The 22,398-nt window shown below is 63.1% G+C and overlaps 2 protein-coding genes and 1 long non-coding RNA gene across 6 annotated transcripts in view; 2 read left to right on the top strand and 1 right to left on the bottom strand.

Moving 5' to 3' along the window:
• The window catches only part of LOC141972152 (uncharacterized), a 50,734-nt gene extending 39,792 nt beyond the window's left edge, over nt 1–10,942 (top strand). The window contains exon 4 of the mRNA XM_074929971.1: nt 6,126–10,942. Within this exon, the coding sequence (XP_074786072.1) occupies nt 6,126–10,528 (4,403 nt within the window). The 3' untranslated portion in view covers nt 10,529–10,942. The remainder of the gene's footprint in view (nt 1–6,125) is intronic.
• On the bottom strand, nt 308–5,436 carry LOC141972217 (uncharacterized). 4 transcript variants are annotated; one of them, XR_012635353.1, is made up of 7 exons: nt 5,330–5,436; nt 4,510–4,595; nt 3,882–3,977; nt 2,472–3,733; nt 1,721–2,004; nt 1,431–1,536; nt 308–720 (listed from the first exon to the last, which is right to left on the bottom strand). It is a non-coding gene; the product is annotated as an uncharacterized LOC141972217 (long non-coding RNA). The 4 variants fall into 4 exon arrangements; XR_012635354.1 differs by lacking the exon at nt 5,330–5,436 and adding an exon at nt 5,279–5,318; XR_012635352.1 differs by lacking the exon at nt 5,330–5,436 and having other exon boundaries at nt 4,510–4,818.
• Nucleotides 10,943–13,454: 2,512 nt separating the features above from the next.
• LOC141972052 (uncharacterized) lies at nt 13,455–22,398 on the top strand. The gene is made up of 12 exons (XM_074929816.1): nt 13,455–13,526; nt 13,965–14,654; nt 14,686–15,277; nt 15,671–15,826; nt 16,099–17,910; nt 18,271–19,599; nt 19,828–20,042; nt 20,397–20,541; nt 21,003–21,032; nt 21,387–21,701; nt 21,785–22,110; nt 22,200–22,398. Exons 1-12 carry the CDS (start codon nt 13,455–13,457, stop codon nt 22,206–22,208), a joined length of 5,691 nt encoding a protein of 1,896 aa, XP_074785917.1. The 3' UTR covers nt 22,209–22,398.

The raw sequence follows: 22,398 nt of genomic DNA, 5'->3' as shown, positions 1-22,398 counted from the left end.
TGTTTGGGAATACAGCAGATAGACGAGATCAGCGAGATCCAGTTGCCCCCATATGGCTGCATCTAGTGAGCTGCAGGTCCTTTGTCACATTTGCCAGTCCCATATCCATGTCCTAGAACTAGGGCTTCTTGTATGGCTCTAAAAATCTGTGTGAGGCCTAAACTGAGCTCTCAGGGGAAGTTTGCAAAACTTTCAACTTAACCACTGTGGGGAAACAAGCCTCTGGCATACACTTTGGGGTAACCTTTTCAGCCTCTACTGACTAGCTATAAAAAAAAGAAAAAACCCTCCAAGAGTAAAACATCGCCCAAGTCTTAGAGAATGTTTTTATTTTCACAGATACACAAAAAAATAATTGGAAGAAAAATTTGAAAAAAAATTTTAAATTTTTGCATCTCTAATATCTTGTGTGTGCAGATCGCTGGTGCCACAGGCTGCGTGTCACGCCTTGTATCGCTCCGGGTATCTGACTGGGGTGGGAATGGAGATGGGTCCAGTGACCGAGTTCTGCAGAGACGAGGGGGTCCAGGCCCTTGGTGAAAGACCTGTGTGCTGGGATTGGAGCAGCATCACTGGAGTTTTAGGTCGGGGCTGGTCACAGACTGCTGAGCTCCTTTGTGGTTGGCATCCCCAGCAGGAGGCACCTTGGCTGCTGCTTGCTCTTCTCCAATGTCAAGATGGATGTGTCAGAGACAACCAGCTCCTCCATGCGCACAAAACCTGCAAAGGGTGGTGATTCAGTCCATGGTTTTCTCCACACACGGCTCAAATCTCTTTGGCCTCGCCAGCAATGGTGGCAGCACAGGGCATACCAGCACTGCCCCTGCCAGCACTCAGAGACGAAGCCTGCTTTGGAGAAGCCACCCTTGATCCAGCACATGGACCACACACAGCACCCTACATCAGCGTGACAGATGTTCAACAAGACAACATGGGGATGCTTAACACAGGTAACCCCGCTTTGCAAGAGTCTCTACCACAGCCCTAAAACTTCAGGAACAGACACCATTTCTGGTCTTTTTTCCCCCCTCAGGCTAAAAGTGGAACATCCCATGCCAACAGGGAGCTAGGAACCCATAGAGCCATACTCTGCTCAGCGCTCCTGTCTGAGGTACAGGCAGCGCAGGCAGCAGAGGGAAATGCAGGCAGTGTTTGAGGAGGCTTCAAGGGCTGTCCCACCTCCCGGTGTGTCTGTAATCAGCAGGGAAGATGGTGTCAAAGCAAAAGCGGAAGAGTGGAAAGAAAGAGAAAGGACAAAGGGATGGGGAGAGAAGAGTTCAAACCAGAAAAGGAAGTTGCTTTCAACATAAGCCACAGTGAAGAAGAACCTTCTGCCCCAACTCTGCTGACATAAATGCTTTGAAAAAAACTGATTTCCAACCATGCACTTCTGCAAACTCCGTCCCCCCTTCACTCACAGCAGAGCTCACCTCCGGTACAGAAGAGCCCTGCAGACCAGCATCAAGACTGGAGGGATGATCGAGACCAGTAATAGGAGCAGCAGCAGAAGCTGTGGAGCTCTGAGGGTAACGGAGCCTGTGGGAAGAAAGCAAACATCTCTTCATCCAGAGCTAATTCAGGAGATTTCACTCCTCAAAGAAGTCTGGGTGACCAGTTAAGAAGAGGTGCCTGCAGGATGTACCACCCATGTGGTACTCTCCCCAGGGAGACCGCATTTGAGTGGCTCCCAAGCAAGCGCATCCAGTCCTGGGTAACTCACCGGATGCAGACATCCTTCTTAGAAGGACATGGAGATACTCCCTGTTCCCAATGGCCTTGAGGGGACCACAGACGCCTTGAGGTTTGTCCAAAGTTAGGTGGGAAGAGAAGGGCAATCCAGCTGAGCAAAGCGCTTATTTTCTGTAAGCGCACATCCTGCTTCCTCAGACCAGGCTGACCCATGCACATCAACACCATGATATTTCCTTCCCAACGCAAGGCAAGTAAATACCATTCCTCCTCGGTTTTTGGCCATTCAAGCTCCACAGCCCATCGTCAGTGCTACTGAAATGAGAGCGACACACTCGGTGCACTTGGTTTCTACACCTTTCCCGCTTTTCACTGCTTATTCCTAATGTGCTGTGCAACTCTATCGCCATAAAAATTTCCTTCCCTCTTCGTGGTGTGAACCTCCTAGAAGATACTGACACTTTTGGGGGAGTCTCAAACCTTCTGCAGCCATCAGCTGCAGGAGAGCTGCTTGTTGCAGCTGTGCTTGGCAGGTCTGCATCTACCCTACTTGCAGAAGCACTCATAAAACCATGGGGCATTGCTCTACACACATACAGACCTTAAACCATGAAACCATGGGTGTTGGTCCACACGTGCACCTTACAAATTTGCATCAACCACAATCAAACCGCCCAGAAAGGAAGAGGAGTGGCAGCACTCTGGCATGCCACATCCCAAAACACAACGTGCAACCAGCACCGGGGAGCAGGGAACGCGAGGGGAAACACAAGAGCACTCACCACACAGCCCTGCTAGGACAAGGAGGATCTCTGCAGCCCTAAACCCAACACAGGTGGATAGTATGTCATCCACAGTGTGCCCAGCTGACAGCAAAGGGCTTTTGGAGAAGCTGTTCCCAGCCTGGCAGGGGAGTGTGAAGAGGTAGTCTTGGCAGAGGCTGAGGTCAGGTCCACCACCACCACCAGCTGGAGAAGAAATACGACGAAGACCTGATGAAGGCAGCTGGGCGAGGACACTTTGCACGCTGCTCCGTCCCCCAGCTCCTCAGTGGCTCTTGCATCACATGGAGTCCAGTGGGTGAAGAAGAACTGAATCCTCTGCTTTCAGCTTGATCCTTGGTGACCAGCAAGGATCTGGCCACAGCTGCTGTGGGTGACACTCCATGGGTCCATGGTGCAAGATGACATCAGAAGGGGGAAGGAGAAGGCCAGGGGAATTGCAGGACTTGGTTGTAGGGTCTTAGCTTTGCCCCAGCGAGTGTGTCTGCTCACACATGATGCGGACTCCATAGTCGACAGACAAGAAAATGGATGAAATCAAGTGGCCCATCGCCTTGATGAGGAAAAGACTCAGGTCTGGCCCCACCGAGGTGGGGGAGACCAGCGGATCAGGCATGGGCACCAGCATGACAGCCCTTCAGGAGCAGCTCAGAGGCTTGGGACAGGCAGCAGGTGCTCTTGGTGGGTAAGGAGAGCAGCCTCTTCCACTTTCAGCTACTATTTCATTGAAATCTGAAGCAGGAATTCAACTCAAACCTGCTGAGGCCATCTGCAAGAGGACCTTTTCTCCATCCCCATGGGCCAACGTGCACGGTGAGGCTGCAGACTGGCCATGGGACCCCGACTTCCAGCAGGCCAGCCAAGGATCTCCCAGTTATTAACTGCCGAGCAGAGGATGCCAGACACCATGTCTTCCTGCATAGCTTGTTCTCCTTTCTTGCTTGGCTTAAATTGCATCTTCCTTTCTCTTTGTCTCACCCAGGTCTGGGATGGGGTCTCCATGGTTGACCCAAGGACTACAACTGAGTCTCATCAGTCAAAAATGGCTGGGGCAAGCATCAGCTTGGGGTTGCTTTTAGGATTTAACCTCAGGAACAAACCTTGGGTTCACCACAACGAAGCTCTGACTGAGGTATGAATTCAGTTTTGGGCTTTGCTGAAGGTGAGCTGGAGGTCACAGCCAACCAATGGAGACTGGTGCTGGCTGCTTGGTATCAACCACTCCCAGAAGTGCTTGCTTCACGACAAATGTCTGGAGAGACCTGAAAATGGAGAGTGGAAGGCAAAGCAAGCTCCTTTTGCCAATTATTTCTATTCCCCTGGTTGTTAAAATAAAATAAGGTTGAATAAGGTAGAAAGGGCCAACAACGTATGAAGAAGTGAAACTGTAACTTGCTGTACCCACTTTACCTGGGTTTCAAACCTCTTCCGCACTGCCCCTCTGCATGGGGCACTGATCTCGGGTGAACCTCCTCTTGCAAACCGTTGCACCAAGAACAGCAGCCACTGTTAGAAACAGGGAACACCTTGTGTGGAAGGGAAAGGGCTTGTCTGATGCCTCTGTTACTCGGAGAAGCCTCCTGCTCCAGGGAAGGTGGCACTGGGAGTCACAGAGGAGCGTTTCAGCTGGCCCACTGAATCGGCTGGTGCAGCCAATGCACCTGCACACAGGCTGGGAAACTTGCGTTGGAGCATTGCCAGCAGCACTGCAGGCAGGGTGGGTGTTCTGCATCCCACGCAAGGTCCCCAAGGGTGCAGAGGGTGTGGACAGAGGTAGCTGGAGGGCAGGGACACCTGGCATGCTCCCCATGCACAGGGAAGGTGGGCGGAAGCATGGTCTGACCCTAGCAAGCAAGAGAACGGCGGGAAAAAGGGGAGGATGGGGGGGCCATAAGCAGGAGGTGATAGGGGGGGATATAAGGGGGAGGCAACGAGGGGACCCCCACCCTCTTTCTTATGACAAGCCCCTCCCAAGGAACATGGCAGAGGTAGTCCTCAAGCTGGAGGGAACCAGCAGGGACCCCGCAGGCACCCTCACCAGGGTGGCTGCTGTTCCCCTCCGGGGGCTCCTGTCCTGCGCCCCATCATTGTGTCCTCAGTGTCATGGCCTGGGGAGTAGGTGGCCTGCAGGAGAGGGAACATCACTGGGGGGGCTTGGGGACAGGTAGATGGGGGACAAGGGAGACAGGGATCCCACCTGTTCCTGTCACCACCCCACATCTCAGTGGCACCAGGTCCTCTGGGAGGTCACGGGGGACCCCCCCAGTCACTCCTAGTCCCCCATTTTCCAGCAGCCCACCTGTCTCCCCGAAGTGCATCAGCTGCCCCAACACCTTCTGAGTCCCCCTCTTTCTCCCAGCTCCCCCAACCCTCCCTGAGCCACAAATCCCCCAGCTCCGCCTGAGACTCTGCCCCGCAGTTCCCCCAACCCTCTTGAGCCTCCCCAACCCCCCAGACCCCAAATCCCCAGACCCCCAAATCCCCATCAGATCCCCCAAACTCCTGTCCTCCCCCTCCAGCTCCCTCAACCGCTCTGAGCGCCCCCGAGCCCTCTGAGGCCCCCAACTCCCCGAATCCCCATCAGCCCCCCAACCTCCTGCCTCCCAGTTCCCCCAACCCCTCTGAAACGCCCAACTCTCCATCAACCTCCCGCAACCTCCTGTCCCCCACGGAGCCCACGCCCTCCCAATCCCCTGAGGTCCCCGACACCCCGAGCCCCCCAAAGCCCCTGAGTGGGGGCGGGGACACGAACGACACGGGGCTCACCGGCCCCCGGCCCCCGGCCCCCGGCCCCCCGTCGCGCTGACCCGCCGAGTGCTCGGACGCGTTATGGCGGGGACGCGCGGTGCGGCCCTCACCATCCGCCCCGCTCCAAGATGGCGGCTCCGCGGACTCCATTTCCCAGGAGCCCCCGCGCGGGTCCGGCCCGGGCACGGGGTGCGCGCGGCGCGGGGAGGGGCGTGGCTCCGCGCGCGCGGCGCGGCCCAGTCGTTGCGCGGCGGCGGGGGCGGGCGGGCGTGCGGCGGCGGGCGGCCGGAGCGGGCCCTGCCCTGCCCTGCCCAGCCCCGCCGCGGCGGCACCTCCCCGCGCCGTTCCCGGCAGGTGAGCGGGCACCGAGGAGCGGCGGCGGCGGGGCCGGGGCGGTGGCGGCGGCGGCGGCGCCTGCGCGGGCCGGGCGGCGAGGGCGGGGCCTGAAGGGGCTTGCGGGGAGGCGGAGGCGGGGCCTGGAGGCGCGGCGCGGGCGGGGCGTGAGGGCAAGCACAGGCCGACGGGGGCGTGTCCTGAGGAGGGCGGAGGGGGCGTGGTCTGGAGAGGTTTGAGGACCGAAGTGGGCGGGCCCTGGCGAGGATCAGGGCTCGGTGGGGGCGGGGCCTGGAGGGGAACACTGGTGGGGGCGGGGCCCTTCGCGGCGTGGCCCCGCCCCTGAAGCCCGGGCCCCGCCCCCCACCCTGCCAACGTGCCGAGGCCGACTCCTTCCTAGCTGCGGAGGCCACGCCCCCTCCCCAGCCGGTCGCTGGGGGATCCCTCTGCTGGGGGCGCCGCGTGTCGCGCCCTGCCCAGGCCCCTGTGTCATCCATCCCCCCACCAGGGCCGTCAGCATGGCGGGAGCGACACCACCAGCGGGGCCAGCCGGGTCCCGGGCCGGTGGTCCAGGCACAGCCGACCAGCCCTACGCTTGCCGGGAGTGCGGGAAGGCCTTCAGGTGGTCGTCCCGCCTGGCCCACCACCAGCGCAGCCACACGGGTGAGCGGCCCTACAAGTGCCCTGAGTGCCCCAAGGCCTTCAAGGGCTCCTCCGCCCTCCTCTACCACCAGCGGGGCCACACGGGTGAGCGGCCCTACGCCTGTCCCCAGTGCGGCAAGGCCTTCAAGCGCTCCTCCCTGCTGCAGACTCACCAGCGGGTTCACACGGGGCTGCGGGCTTTTGAGTGCGCCCAGTGTGGCCTCACCTTCAAGTGGGCATCCCACTACCAGTACCACCTCCGGCAGCACACCGGCGAGCGGCCCTACCGCTGCCCCGCTTGTCCCAAGGCCTTCAAGAACTCTTCCAGCCTCCGCCGTCACCGTCACACCCACACCGGCGAGCGGCCCCACGCCTGCCCCGTCTGCGGCAAAGCCTTCGCCCAAGCCACCAACCTCCGGCAACACCAGCGGGTCCACACTGGCGAGCGGCCCTACGCCTGCCCCCAGTGTGGCAAAACCTTCACCCACTCCTCTAACCTCCTCCTCCACCGGCGCACCCATGCCGGCACCCGGCCCCACGAGTGTCCAACCTGCGCCAAGGCCTTCATCTCTGATGCCTGCCTGCAGAAACACCTCCAGAGCCACGCTGGCCACGCTGCTGTGCCACCACTCCTCTCAGCGCCCGCCACGGCACCAGAGACGCTCTGGAAGTGCTCTGCCTGCCCGCTGAGCTTCACCAGTGAGGAGGAGCTGCTGGGCCATCAAGGCAGCCATTCGGTGACAGCAATGTCCCCCCCGGCCACCCCTCACCGCTGCCCTACCTGCGGCAAGACCTTCAAGAACAGCTCGGGGCTGGCCCGCCACCGTCACGGCCACGCTGCTGAGCGGCCCTTCAAGTGCACCGTCTGCCCCAAGACCTTCACCCAGCTGGCCGGGCTGTTGGGCCACCAACGCAGCCACCCCGCCGCTGTCCCACCACATCCCCCCACTGAGGCTCCCGACCCCCCGGTGGCACCTCAGCCTGCCCCTGAGCGCCCTTACCAATGCACTGAGTGCGGCAAAGCCTTCAAGGGCTCCTCAGGGCTGCGCTACCACATGCGGGACCACACGGGTGAGCGGCCCTACGCCTGCCGCGAGTGCGGCAAGGCCTTCAAGCGCTCCTCCCTCCTTCAGATCCACCAGCGGGTTCACACAGGGCTGCGGGCTTTTGAGTGCGCCCAGTGTGGCCTCACCTTCAAGTGGGCATCCCACTACCAGTACCACCTCCGGCAGCACACTGGTGAGCGGCCCTACCGCTGCCCCGACTGCCCCAAAGCCTTCAAGAACACCTCCTGCCTCCGCCGCCATCGCCAGCTCCACACCGGCGAGCGGCCCCACGCCTGCCCCATCTGCGGCAAAGCCTTTGCCCAAACCTCCAACCTCCGGCAACACCAGCGGGTCCACACCGGCGAGCGGCCCTACGCCTGCCCCCAGTGTGGCAAAACCTTCACCCACTCCTCCAACCTCCAGCTCCACCGCCGCACCCACTCCGCCACCCGCCCCTACCGCTGCCCGCTCTGCCCCAAGGCCTTCGTGATGGCCTCCTACCTCCAGCGTCACCTCCGCACCCACACCCCCGGGCCCCGCGGGACCCCCCGCCGCCCCCCGCCCCCCTCCCCTGAAGCCCAGACCTTCCTGCTGGTGCAGACTCCCCAGGGCCTGCAGCTCATCCCCAGCCCCCCGGCACCACCGCGGAAGCTCCTCCTGCTGCCCAGCCCCCCGGCTGAGCCCCCTGCTTTCACCCTCCTGCCCGCTGAGGGTCCCCAGCCCCGGGCGGGGAAGGGTCCCCAGGCGTCGGGACTCTCCGCTGCTGGGCAGAGCATCCTGTTGGTACCTGGCACGGGGCAGGCGCTGCCCCGTGTCCAGCTCCAGGCGGTGGCGGGGACCCCAGCGGGGGCCAGTGTCATCGTTCTGAGGGGGGGCGTCATTCCCCCGCGGGGGCCACAGCCCCCCGAGGTCACCGGCGTCCAGCTGCAGGCAGCCGAGGTGACCAATGTCCAGCTGCAGGCCCTGCCACAACCCTTGGAGGTCACCAATATCCAGCTCCAAGCTGCAGAGGTGACTAATGTCCAGCTCCAAGCCACAGAGGTGACAAGTGTCCAGCTCCAAGCCCTGCCGCAACCCTTGGATGTCACCAACATCCACCTCCAAGCTGCCGAGATGACAAATGTTCAGCTCCAAGCCTTGCCGCAACCCTCCAAGATGACCAGCGTCCATCTCCAAGCCCTGCCACAGCCCTTGGATGTCACCAACATCCATCTCCAAGCCGCCGAGGTGACAAATGTCCAGCTGCAGGCCCTGCCACAGCCCTTGGATGTCACCAACATCCAGCTCCAAACCAGTGAGGTGACCAATGTCCAGCTCCAAGCCCTACCACAGCCCTCCAAGGTGGCCAACATCCAGCTCCATGCTCTGCCACAACCCTCGGATGTCACCAACATCCAACTGCAGGCCGCAGAGGTGACCAATGTCCAGCTCCAAACCCTGCCGCAACCCTTGGATGTCACCAACATCCAGCTCCATGCTCTGCCACAACCCTCTGAGCTCACCAACATCCAGCTGCAGGCCACTGAGATGACAAATGTCCAGCTCCAAGCCCTGCCACAGTCCTCCAAGGTGACCAACATCCAGCTCCAAGCCCTGCCACAACCTTTGGATGTCACCAACATCCAGCTGCAGGCCACTGAGGTGACAAATGTCCAGCTCCAAGCCCTGCCACAGCCCTCTGAGATCACCAACATCCAGCTCCAAGCCCTGCCGCAGCCCTCAGAGGTGACAGATGTCCATCTCCAGGACACAGAGGTGCCCAGTGTCGAGCTGCAGACCACAGAGGTGACAAATGTCCATCTCCAAACCACCAAGGTACCTGACATCCATCTCAGAGCCACAGAGGTGTCCAATGTCCATCTCCAAACCACAGAGGTCCCCAGTGTCCATCTTGAGGCCACAGAGGTGCCCGACATCCAGCTCCAGGCCATGGAGGTGGCCAACATCCAGCTGCAGACCGCAGAGGTGCCCAGTGTCCATCTTGAAACCACAGAGGTGCCCGATGTGCATCTCGAAACCACTGAGGTACCCGACATCCATCTCGAAGCCACAGAAGTGCCTGGCGTCCATCTCCAGACCACAAAGGTGACCAATGTCCACTTGCAGGCCAGTGAGGTGACCGATGTCCATCACCAAACCATGGAGGTGCCCAGTGTCCAGCTCCAGGCCGCAGACATGCCCAACATCCATCTCCAGGATGCAGAGGTGACCACTGTCCAGCTGCAAGCCACTGAGATGCCCAGTGTCCATCCCCAAACCACGGAGGTGACAAATGTCCATCTCCAGGCCGCAGAGGTGCCCAGTGTCCATCTCCAGACCACTGAGGTGCCCAGTGTGTGTCATCAAACCACTGAGGTGCCTGGTGTCCATCTCCAAGTCACAGAGGTGCCCAGTGTCCATCTCCAGACCACAGAGATGGCCAATGTCCATCTACAAGACACCAAGGTGTCCAGTGTCCATCACCATATGATGGAGCTGCCCAATATCCATCTCAAGATCACGGAGATGCCCAATATCCAACTGAAGACAATGGAGGTGACAAATGTCCATCTCCAGGCTACTGAGGTGCCCAGCACCTGTCACCAAATGATGGAGGTGCCCAGTGTCCAGCTCAAGACCATGGAGGTGCCTAACGTCCAACTCAAGACCACAGAGGTGCCTAACGTCCAACTCAAGACCACAGAGGAGGTGCCCAACATCCAACTCAAGACGGTAGAGGTGCCCAACATCCAACTCAAGACTGTGGAGGTACCCAACGTGCAACTGAAGACCATGGAGGTATCCAACATCCAGCTGAAGGCCGTGGAGGTGCCCAACGTTCAACTCAAGACCATGGAGGTGCCCAACATTCAACTCAAGACTGTAGAGGTGCCCAACGTCCAACTCAAGCCCATGGAGGTGACAAATGTCCATCTCCAGGCCGCAGAGGTGCCCAACATCCAGCCACAGCCCCCTGAGGTGCTGGTGGCAGGGGGGGGCCCATCCCCCTCCCCATCCCCACAGTTGGCGGTGGTGGGGGCAGCTGGGGGGCTGCCCTCCGTGCTGCTGCTGCGGGGGGCTGGGGGGGGACCTGCCCGCCTCTGCCTGCAGGCGCTGGCCCAGCTGCCCCCCCCAGGCTCCCCTCGGATCCTCCTGGTCCAGAGTGAGCCGGTGCCGGGGGGCAGTGGCGGAGGGCAGCCCCCCACCCCAGCCCGGGGGGTGGCTGGGGGTGGCAGTGGTGGTGGGGGGACAGGAACGGGACCCCCCGCCCCGGAACTGCCCAATGTGCCGCTGGTTCACACCTTCTGAGGGGGGCACAGACCCCCCCTGGGACCCCCCCAGATCCCCCTGTGGAGCCAGAGCTGGGGGGGAGGCTCAGCCCCGAGGTCCCACTGATGCACATCTTCGGGGGTGGGGGGTGGGGCCGGACCCCCATGACCCCCAGGAGCCCCAGGATGCCCCAGGGCCCCCAGGGTCACCCAGGACTCCCCCAGTATGACCCACAGCCCCCCCTTTCCCCCCCTCCGGCCTCCCGCAGCTACCCCTGCATGGCCTGAGCTGGGGGGGATCTTAGCCCTGGAGTCCCCGGGGTGTTGGGGTGGGGGGTGTCCAGACCCCGGACGCCTGGGTCCACCGTGGGCGTGGTCAATAAACTGTGCCCCCCCCCCCCCCCCTCTTCCTTCCCGGCGAATGGGGAGGGGCACCGCGGGGAGGCTGGGCCGTCGCTAGGGGCGGGGACAGTTTCTAGGGGCGGGGCTGCTGCCCAGGGGGCGTGGCCACGGACTGTGGCTGCTCGGTGCAGCGTGGCCTGGGCGGGTCCATGGGGGGGGGGCGGCGAGGGAGGGACCATGGGGAGCACTGCGGGGGGGGCAGGGGGTAGAGGGGTTACTGGGAAGGGGGTTTTGCTGGGAGCACTGGGGAGGTGCGGTGGGGGTGGGAAAAGGAGGCACTGGGAGGCGGGGGCGTGAGCACAGGGCTCTGGGGGGGGTGGCACTGGGATCTTGGGGGACTCTGGGGGGCAATGGGGGACATATGGATCAGGGGGAGGCACAGGGGTACCCCCAACCGTGCAGCCAGGGGAGTCCCCAAACCCTGCCCCACTGCCCCCCACCCTGCTCCCAGCCGCTTCAGCCCTCGCGGGCCTGTGACCCCCCCACAGTACAGCCCCTCGGATGCCAGTATGGCCCCAGTATCCCCCCAGTGTGGCCCCACAGACTCCTTGTGTGTCTGCCCATCTGCATGTGTGTCTGCACACGTGTGTGCACTCATACATGTGTGTGCGCATGTGTGTGCTTGCACATGTCTGTGCATGTGTGTGCGTGTGCACGTGTGCGTGCATATGTGCATGTTCCTGTGTGCACAAGTGTGTACGTGTCCATGTGTGTGTGCATGTGTGTCCATGTGTGTCTGCACGTGTGTGTGCACGTGTGTGCAAGTGTGCCTGTGTGTGCATGAGTGTGTGCGTGCATGCACATGTCTGTGCATGTATGCATGAACACACGTGGGCAAGTGTGCACATGCGTGTGCTTGTCTCCGTGCATATGTCAGCATGCAACAGCTGTGTGTCCCCTGTGCCCATGTGCTGCTGCAGAAGGCCCCATGCCCACATGTGTTGGGGCAACGGGAGGCCACATGTGCATGCACGTTGGGGTGGTGGGAGGCACACGCACACGTGTGTTGGGGTGGTGGGAGGCCACATGCGCACACGTGTCGGGGCAGCGGGAGGCCACGTGCACACGCATATTGGGGTGGCGGGAGGCCACGTGCACACGCGTGGGCGCTGCAGATGCGTCCCTTGGGTGCCGGCGTGGCTCCGGCATTAACCCCCCCCGCCCTGGCCCAAGCCCCACCGGCTCGGGCAGGACACACACACTACGGGGGGACACCCTGCCGCCCGCTCTGTCCGCCAGCCTGGGGGGCCCAGGGCCCCCCCTGCCCCTGGCCCAGCCCCCCCAGCCCCTGGACGGACTGACGGATGCACTGAGTCATCCTTGGCCCGGCAGCCCCGTCCCGTCCTCCCCGCCCGCCGGCCGTCCCCACCGCACCACTGCCCGCCATGGCCCTCACCCTCCTGCTCCTGGGTGAGCCCGGCGGCACCACCTGCGCTGCACTGCACGGGGCTGCACTGCACTGCACGGGGCTGTGCTTCACTGCGCGGGCCTGCGCTGCACTGCACAGGGCTGCACAGGGCTGCACTGCATGGGGCTGTGCTACACTGCACGGGCCTGCACTTTGCTGCACTGCACTGGGCTGCGCTGCACAGGGCTGCACTGCGTGGGGCTGCATTGCACTGCGCTGCACTGCACGGGGCTCTGTGTGTATGGCGTGGTTGTGGGTGGGTACTGGGAGGGGGGTTGAATACAGCACTGGGCACTGCTGGGGGCACTGGGCACTGCACTGCATGGAATGCTGCGCCCAGCTGAGGCTGTGGGACACTGTGGTGGGGTGGTGTGGGGCAGGCACTGGGCACCATGGGTGGTGCTGGGCACTGGGAAGGGCAGTGGGCAGTGGGAACTGGGCACTGGGTGCTGTGGGCTGTGCTGGGCACTGGGCAGGGCAGTGGGCAGTGGGAACTGGGCACTGGGCGCTGTGGGCTGTGCTGGGCACTGGGCAGGGCAGTGGGCAGTGGGAACTGGGCACTGGGAGCTGTGGGCTGTGCTGGGCACTGGGCAGGGCAGTGGGCAGTGGGAACTGGGCACTGAGCGCTGTGGGCTGTGCTGGGCACGGGGCAGGGCAGTGGGCAGTGGGAACTGGGCACTGGGCGCCGTGGGCTGTGCTGGGCACTGGGCAGGGCAGTGGGAACTGGGCACTGGGAAGGGCACTGGGCGCTGTGGGCTGTGCTGGGCACTGGGCAGGGCAGTGGGCACTGGGCACTGGGCACTGGGAAGGGCACTGGGCGCTGTGGGCTGTGCTGGGCACTGGGCAGGGCAGTGGGCACTGGGAACTGGGCACTGGGAAGGGCACTGGGTGCTGTGGGCTGTGGCACTGAGTGTGGGGCACTGTGGGGTGCTGGCAACTGGGCATTGGGCTGTGCAGGATACTGGTAAGGCTGTGAGACACTGGGCAACGCACTGGATGTTCTGGGCACGGGGAGGGGAGTAGGGTAGGGTGGGCTGTGATGGGCAGTGGGCATGGGAGGCACTGGGGACCAGGCAGGGCACTGGGCACTGGGCAAGGGGTGCTGGTTGCTGAACATGGGGCACTGGGAACTGGGAAAGGCACTGGTCACTGGTTGATGATAGTCGTGGGGCTCTGGGAAGCTCATTGGTCACTGGCCATGTGGCAGCAGGCACTGGGAAAGGCACTGGTAACCGGTCACAGGGAACTGGGCAAGGCACTCATCACTGGGCACTGAGCACTGGGGAGCACACTGGTTATGGAGCACTGGGAATGGGGCACTGGGCACTGGGAAGGGCAGTGGGCACGGGGAAGGGTGCTGGGCAGGGCAGTGGGCACTGGGCAGGGTGCTGGGTCCCACTGCTGGGTGCCCCAGGGACTCCCAGCCCCTGGGGATCCTGGGACAGGGTTGGGGTGCCTGGACGCCTGAGTGCCCCTGCTCATCCTCTCCACTCGGTCTCCAGTGGGGCTGCTGGGACCCCACAGCACAGGTACTGGGGGGCAGCGGAGGGGGGGGCAGTGGTGGGGGAGGGGTCTGGCCCAGTGGCTCCCAGTGAGTCCCAGTGAGGGGGAGCTCCTAGTGGGTCCCAGTGTGTTCAGGAGTCCCAGTGACTGCAGATGATCCCAGGGGGTACCAGCGTGTGCAGAGCTCCCAGTAGCTCCCAAGAGGTCCCAGCGGGTGCAGGCCTCCCGGAAGGTCCCAGTGGGTCCCAGCAGGTCCCAGCAGTTCCCAGTGGGCGCAGGGCTCTCAGCAGGTCCTAGGGGTCCTGGTGGGTGCCAGCAGGTGCTGGTGGCCTTGGTGCCTGAGCACGGGCTGTCCCCAGAGCCGTTCCCAGTGCGTCTGGCTGGGGGTCCCGGGCGCTGCGCCGGGCGGGTAGAGGTGCAGCACAGCGGGCACTGGGGCACCGTCTGCGACGATGACTGGGGGCTGCCAGACGCGGCGGTGGTCTGCCGGCAACTGGGCTGCGGGGTCGCCCTGGCCGCCCCATCGGGAGCCTGGTTCGGAGAGGGCACGGGGCCCATCTGGCTCAACGGCTTGCGGTGCCGAGGCACCGAGGAGCGCCTGGCCCTGTGCCGGCACCGGGGTTGGCGTCCCCACGTCTGCGCCCATGAAGAAGATGCCAGCGCTGTCTGCTCAGGTGGGCTGTGTGTGGCAAGCGGGTGGGGGCCAAGCCGGGACCCCCCCTTGCCTGACCGCCGCTCCCCACAGCTCACCGCTTCCAGCCTCTCGGGACCACTGAGCCCCCCTGGACCCCCACGCCATCGCCCACCATCACCCAGGCACTCGTTACAGCATGCGGGGATGCAGCGTGCACAGGTACGACGTGCACGGGTGGAACGTGGACGGCAATAACGTGTTCAAGTACAGAATGTGCAGGTCGCAGCGTGCCCGGGTAGGGTGTGTGCAGGGACAGCGCATGCAAGTACAGCATGCAAAGCTATGTTTGGGTACAGTGTGCACAGGTATGGTGTGCACGGCCACGGTGTGCAGAGGTGTGGGGTGCATGGGCACGGTGTGCACGGGCACAGCATGCACAGGTAGGGTGTGCACGTGCTCAGTGTGCACCGGTATCCCCCCATGGGCGCCGTGGCCCGCAGTGGCGCTCACCCCAGCCTCTCGCCCAGGAGCCCCCATCGTGCGGCTGGTGGGGGCGGCGGGGCGCTGCGCCGGCCGGCTGGAGATCTTCCATGCTGGGCACTGGGGCACCGTTTGTGACGACCTGTGGGGGCTGCCGGATGCGGCGGTGGTATGCCGGCAGCTGGGCTGTGGGGCCGCCCTCGACGCACCCCGGGCAGCTTTTTTTGGTGAGGGAACCGGGCCCATCTGGCTGGACGATGTGCGGTGCCAAGGGAACGAGTCGTCCCTGCTGGGGTGCCCAGCTTCCCCCTGGGGTGTTACCAACTGCCAGCACCGGGAGGATGCCGCCGTTGTCTGCGCAGGTACCTGTGATGTGGGGGGCTGGGACCGTGCCCCCACTGGGTGATGCAGTGAGTGTGTGGTCCCCTTACCTGGGTGGGTGTCTTGGGGCAGTGGGTGGCCACGGGGACATGGTGGCTGAAGTGGAAACCCTGTGGGTGCACGGTCCATAGGGTGCAGCATGGCCGTGCTGCAAACAGCAGCAGTGGGTGTGCAGTGTGTGTGTGCAGTGCATGGGGACACCAAGTTTGTGCACTGTGTGCATGGGCAGTGTACAGTGTGTGTAGTGTGTGCGTGCAGTGTGTGTGTGCAGTGTGCAGGGACACAGAATCTGTGGGCAGCGTGCAGTGTGGGTGTGTGCAGTGCACATGCAGTGCGCACACTGCGGGGCTCACGCCACTCTCCTCTGCCCACAGACGAGCTGGGCACCCTGGATGTCCACCCTGCAGAGCCCACTCCCCACCCGCCACGGGTGAAGGCAGCCTGGGTGCCCACTTCTGCACGGCCCCGCAGCCCCAGCTCCCCCTGGAGCACAGCAGCCAGCCAGCCGGCCGCAAGGACACCCCGCGAGGGTAGGGGGAGCGGGTGTGGGGGTCCCTGTCCCCCCATGCAAGGTCTCGGGGAGCTGGGAGGTGGTCAGCTGCAACGTGGAACCCCATATTTTGCTGCCCTGGTCCAGCTGCAGGGCTGGAGCAGATCCGGGGGCATTGACCCCCCTCATGCACCTCCCCTCCCTGCTGGGGTCCCTCCCCATGTCCCAGAGCCCCTATCCCCAAGGATGCCTCCCCCTCTGTCTCTGGGTTTCCCTCCAGAGCTGGGCTGAGCGATCCTCTCATTGCTGCAGGGCAAGGGCACCTCCTGGCACCAACAGGGACCTCTCCACAGGCCAGCAGCACCCAGCACCCTGGAGGACAGGGTCAGGCCAGCACCACACCCAGCACCCCAAGCCCCATACGATGGGATGCAACTGGTGCAACCCGCAGCATCCAGCACCCCACAGGACAGGGACAAATCAGTGCCACCCAAGGGAAAGCAGGGCGAGATCCCATTCGTATCCTCAGGATCACCCGACTCAAAGCAGAACAGGATCCGGCTGGCATCATTCAGAGCACCAAGCCCAAGGCAGGACGGGATCCAGCTGGTGCCAACAGGTCCAAGGCAGGATGGCATCCAATGGGAACCAACAGGACCAAGGCAGGACGTGATCCAATGGGAACCAGCAGGTCCAAGGCAGGATGGCATCCAATGGGAACCAACAGGACCAAGGCAGGACGTGATCCAATGGGAACCAACAGGTCCAAGGCAGGATGGCATCCAATGGGAACCAACAGGACCAAGGCAGGATGGCATCCAATGGGAACCAACAGGTCCAAGGCAGGATGGGCTCCAGCCAGCACCAACAGGTCCAAGACTGGACAGGATCCAGTCAGTACCACCCGGCCCAAAGCAGGGAAGGATCCAACCCGTACCGCACGGATCACCCAGCCCAAAGCTGGACAGATTCTGGCAGGTGCCAACCAGACCACCAGGAAACCACCAGGACCGGGTTTGGTTGGGACCATACAAGGTACCAAGCCCAAGGCAGGGCGGGATCCAGTTGGTGTCACCCAACCGCGAACAGGGCAGGGTGAGGCAGTTGCCATCCAGGTCACACAATGGCAAACAGGATGGGACCCTGTTGATAACACACAAGCCAAAGTAGGGCAGGATCCAGTTGGCACCACGCAAGGCACCAGGCTGAAAGCAAGGCAGGACTTGGCCCCCACCATGGTGGTCCCAGCAGGTGATACCATGTGGAGTGACAAGAATCTGGAAGAACCGGGTCCTGAAGATACCATGAAGAGCGCATGTCCTCCAGCAGAACTGGATGCAAATGGTAACAGATGGACAACACGTTCTTCAGCAGATTTTGCTCTAGATGATAGCCTGAGGGGCACACGTCCTGCAGCAGAACCAGGCCCTGAAGCTACTATGAGTAGTGCACGTCCTGCAGCAGCAGAATCAGATCCTGAAGGTACCGTGAGTAGTGCACATCCTGCAGAAGCAGAATCAGATCCTAAAGGTACTGTGGGTAGTGCACATCCTGCAGAAGCAGAATCAGATCCTAAAGGTGCTGTGAGTAGTGCACGTCCTGCAGCAGCAGAATCAGATCCTGAAGCTACCATGAGTAGTGCACATCCTGCAGCAGAAGCAGGTCCAGGTGGTACCATGAGGAGCACACGTCCCGCATCAGAACCAGGCCCTGAAGCTACTATGAGTAGTGCACATCCTGCAGCAGCAGAATCAGATCCTGAAGGTACCGTGAGTAGTGCACATCCTGCAGCAGAACTGGATCTAGATGGTACCACATGGAACACACGTTCTACAGCAGAACTGGCTCCAGAAGATACCACATGGAGCACACATCCTCCAGAGAAACTGGATCCAGGTGGTACGATGCAGAGCACACTTTCTTCAGCAGAAATGGGTCTGGAGGATACTATGTGGAGTGCACATCCCACAGGAGAACCTGGTCCCAGTGGGGCCACACTGTATGCACAGCCTGCAGCAGAACTGGATGCAGATGGTGCCGCATGGAGCACAGGTTCTTTAACAGATTTCAGTCTAGAAGATACCACGAGGAGCACACGTCCTGCAGCACATCTAGATCCAGATGGTACTAAGCAGGGAATTTCCTGGAAGAAATTTTCAGGAAAAGGCTAAAATGTTGGAGGGTTGGGTGGGTGGAAGGACAGTAGGGAGTAGGCGTGGATACTGAGGGGTGCAGGGGCAACTGAATGGACAGAAAGGTGGAGGGGGGAAAGGACAGAAAGGAGAAAGGGATTGATGGCTGGATGTGAAGGGGGGGATCTGTGGGAGAAGGGATGGCAAGGAAAGGGAAATGCATGTATGGGTGAGTGGATGGGTGGGTGGGTGGGTGGGTGGGTGGAGTGTTCTTCACCCAGCACTCAGGGCGGGTGGCCTGGAGACCATGATGCAGGGGCCTCACAGACCTCTGTGTCCCTTCCCTCCCCAGATGTGGACCCAGACCCAGGCCCTGCTGGGGTCTCTGCTTCCCCCACAGAGACCCCACCACCTCCTCCATCACAGAACCCCACCCTGATCCCAGCAGCACCCCCTGCCCTTGAAGTCCAACTGGGTCCAGTCTCCAGCATACCCCCCCAGTGCTCCCCAGAGCCCACCAGCATCCAGAGTCCCCCACTAGTCACCCAGTCCCTGAAGGAGACCCCCAGCACCCAGAGCCACCTAGCCCCCACCCAGCATCCCAAGGAGATCCCCAGCACTCAGACACTTCCAGCATCCACCCAGCGCCCCAAGGAGAGCCCCAGTACACAGAGCCCCTCAGCACCCACTCAGCACCCCATGGAGCCCACAAGCACCCATAGCCTCCCAGCCTCCACTCAGCCCACCCTGGAGCCTCATGGCACCCAGACCCCCCCAGCAGCCTCCCTGCACCCCATGGAGGTCCCCAGCCCACATCTACCATCAACACCCCTTCAGCCCCCCACAGAGACCCTTAGCACCTCAACTCCCCCAGAATCCCCCCAGGACCCCATGGAGTCTCTCAGCACCCATATACCCCCCACACACCCTCAGCCCCTGCTGGAGCCCCTTGGCATCCAGACCCCCCCAGCACCTCCCCAGCACCCCACGGAGCCCCTCAGCACTCAGACCCTCCCAGCACCTCCCCAGCACCCCACGGAGCCCCTCAGCACCCAGACCCTCCCAGCACCTCCCCAGCACCCCACGGAGCCCCTCAGCACCCAGACCCTCCCAGCACCTCCCCAGCACCCCACGGAGCCACTCAGCACCCAGACCCTCCCAGCACCTCCCCAGCACCCCACGGAGCTCCTCAGCACCCAGACCCCCCCGGCACCTCCCCAGCACCCCACGGAGCCCCTCAGCACCCAGACCCCCCCAGCACCTCCCCAGCACCCTATGGAGCTCCTCAGCACCCAGACCCTCCCAGCACCTCCCCAGCACCCCACGGAGCCCTTCAGCACCCAGACCCTCCCAGCACGTCCCCCGCACCCTATGGAGCCCCTCAGCACCCAGACCCCCCCGGCACCTCCCCAGCACCCCACGGAGCCCCTCAGCACCCAGACCCCCCCAGCACCTCCCCAGCACCCCATGGAGCTCCTCAGCACCCAGACCCCCCCAGCACCTCCCCCGCACCCTATGGAGCCCCTCAACACCCAGACCCCCCCAGTACCTCCCCAGCACCCCATGGAGCCCCTCAGCACCCAGACCCCCCCGGCACCTCCCCAGCACCCCACGGAGCCCCTCAGCACCCATCCTGCCCGCACCCCAACAGAGCCTGTGCTCCCTGGGCCCCCATGCGCAGGTAAGCCTGGGGTGGGGGGGCACAATAGCAGGGTGGGTCCTGAGGTGACAATCCCTCATATTTCAGAGTTCTGGGGCAGCATGGGGGTGGGTGCTGACTTGGTGAGTGGGGGAATGTGGGGGCCCCCTCTGCACCCCAAATTCTGGGTTTTTTTTGAGGGACACAGGTTTGGGGAGGGCATTTCTCATGGCTGTGCTTTAGGGGGTGTCTTTATATCTCGCCCCACAGATCTGGCTCCACCAGCAGCACTGCCAGCCAAGCCCAGAACTGGGGAGCAGTGGGGAGGGGAGTCTGGCAGCTGCCACCCCTGCCCGGCTCCCCAGCTGGAGGCCCTTCTACAGGAGGTGCGGGGGCTGCGGGGGGACCTGCGAGCACTGGCCTTGACCCTTCAGCACCTCCTGGGCGGCTCAGCGAGGACCCCTCCTGCCACTGGCTCTCTGTCATGATGGGGTCATGATCCTCCCAACTGGGTGACTCCGGGGGGGGGGGGGGGGGGGGGGGGGGGGAGCTGCTGTGACCCCCCAGATGAGATAAAGTGGGGCTGGACCCCCAACCCCCCCAATCCTGGAGCATCTTGAGGTTGTGGTAGTAGTAGGATGTACAACATCATCGAGGGGGGGAGATAAGTGGATCGGCCCCACCTCAGGCCCATCCTTGAGCGGGGGGGGGGGAGATCTGGGGGATGCAGACAGCAGAACCTCTTTGGGAGGGGGGGGCCTGATCCTGCTCCCAATCCTTTGCCCCCATCTCTGCCAGCCTCATGGCGCCGAGCTGGCTCCATCAGTGCTTCCCCATAGCACTTTCGCTTCCTCCACCCTGCCTCCACACCGTTGCTCCCCCCAAGGCCCTCCCTGGAGGAAACTTTAAAAGGGGGGGCCCTGGGAAGGGAGGTCCCAGGCAGCTGCAGCATGGGGTGGCTGGTTGGCCTTGGGCTGTGCCTCGGTGAGGGACTGGGGGTCTTGCTGGGGGGGGGGGGGGGAGTGGTGGGGGTGGAGTGGGGCAGGGGCTTGGGTGGCCATGGGGCTGAGGGTGCACTTGGGGGGCACAGATCTGGGTGTGCACTTGGGGTGTGTGTTGGGGATTTTACTGGGGTATGCAGGGTGTGGGATGTCCGTGGGCTGTGTATTGAGGATCAGTGGGGTGGGGGGGGTGTTGGGGTGCACGTGGAGTGAGTTTTGGGCGTCAGTGGGGTGTTGGGGTGTCTGTGAAATGTGTGTTGGGGGTTCCGTGGGGCATGAGGGGTGTGGGAGTGTCCATGGGATGTGTGTTGGGGGGGTCAGTGGGGCATGTAGGGTGTGGGGGTGTCAATGGGGTGTGTGTTGGGGGTCAGTGGGGTGGGTGGGGGGTGTCTGTGGGGTGAGGGCTGGATCCCCACTCCCAGCTGTTGCCTCTCTCCCCCCCAGCTCTGTGCTGCAGCATCGTGGCTGGATCTGGTATGTTGGGGGTCCCCTGGGTGTCCCTTGGTGTCTCCCTGGAGTCCCCTGGGGTCATCCTGGGGCCCCCTGGTGACCCCTGTGTCCCCCTGGTGACACTTGGGGGCTGTGGGGTTAGCAACCACGGGATGTGGCTGGCACTGGGGCATGGACCACATAGGAGAGCTTGTACTGGGCAGACTGGATTTGTATTGGGCAGACCGGGCTTGTGCCGGGCAGACTGTGGTTTTGCAGGGTACACCAGGGCTGTACTGGATGTAGTGAGGCCGTGCTGGGCAGATTAGGGATGGGCTGGGCAGACTGGAGCTGTACTGGTCCTACTGGTGCCGTACACCTTCCCCCCCCCTGCTGCAGGGGCACCAGCCCGGCTGTCGGGCAGCCACTCACGCTGCGCCGGGCGCCTGGAGCTCCTCTTCGAGGGCACATGGGGCTCTGTCTGTGCCGAGGGCTGGGGCCCGGCGGCCGCCCGGGTGCTGTGCCACCAGCTGAGCTGCGGTCGCCCGCACCTCGTCCCGGCACCCTGCAGCCCCGCGGCAGCCGGTGCTCCCCCCATCGTGCTGCAGCAGGTGCAGTGCACCGGGCAGGAGCCAACCTTGGAGCACTGCGACCTCCAACCGGGGCAGCCATCATCCTGCCCCATGGATCGGGTGGCTGCTGTCAAGTGTGAGGGTGAGCGTGCGATGGGGTGGGGTGATGCGACCCTCGGTGTGGGGGTGTCCTGTGGGGCTGGCATCACCCCGGTGTCCCTGCAGAGCCCTTCCAGCTGCGGCTGGTGGGTGGCCCTGGGCGCTGCGCTGGGCGGTTGGAGGTGAACCGCGCCGGGCAGTGGGGCACGGTCTGCGATGACGGCTGGAGCAGGACCAACGCGGCAGTGGTTTGCCGGGAGCTGGGCTGCGGGGCCGCAGGGAAAGTCGGTGACCTCCCACGGGGACGACCCCGCTTCGGCCCCGGTGCTGGGCGCATCTGGCTGGATGATGTCCGCTGCCGGGGTCAGGAGGGGACCCTGCAGGATTGTGCCCACCGCACCTGGGGACACCACGACTGCACCCACCAGGAGGACGTTGGCGTGGTCTGCCAGGTCTGGGACAACCCCACCTGCCACCATGAGACACCAGTGGAAGCCTGGCAGGGCAGGATCAAGCCATAGTCACCCTTTTGTCCTCGCAGGACGCCTGAGCACTGCGGCTCTGTCCCCAGATGGCCCCTGATCTTGACAGCCACCGTGTCCCCCCTGTGGAGCGTCCCTCCTGCATCCCTCCCCAGGCAGCCCCTGGCCTCATGGGGACCTCCCCCCATCACACCCCACAGGAGGCCGTGGGTGGCAGCCAGGGATCCTGCCCCAGCTCCTCGTCCCCCTTCCCGGTCA

This window comes from Athene noctua, chromosome 31 (assembly GCF_965140245.1).
Source record: "Athene noctua chromosome 31, bAthNoc1.hap1.1, whole genome shotgun sequence".
Taxonomy (NCBI): Eukaryota; Metazoa; Chordata; class Aves; order Strigiformes; family Strigidae; genus Athene; species Athene noctua.
This window is presented reverse-complemented; position numbering and strand designations above follow the sequence as displayed.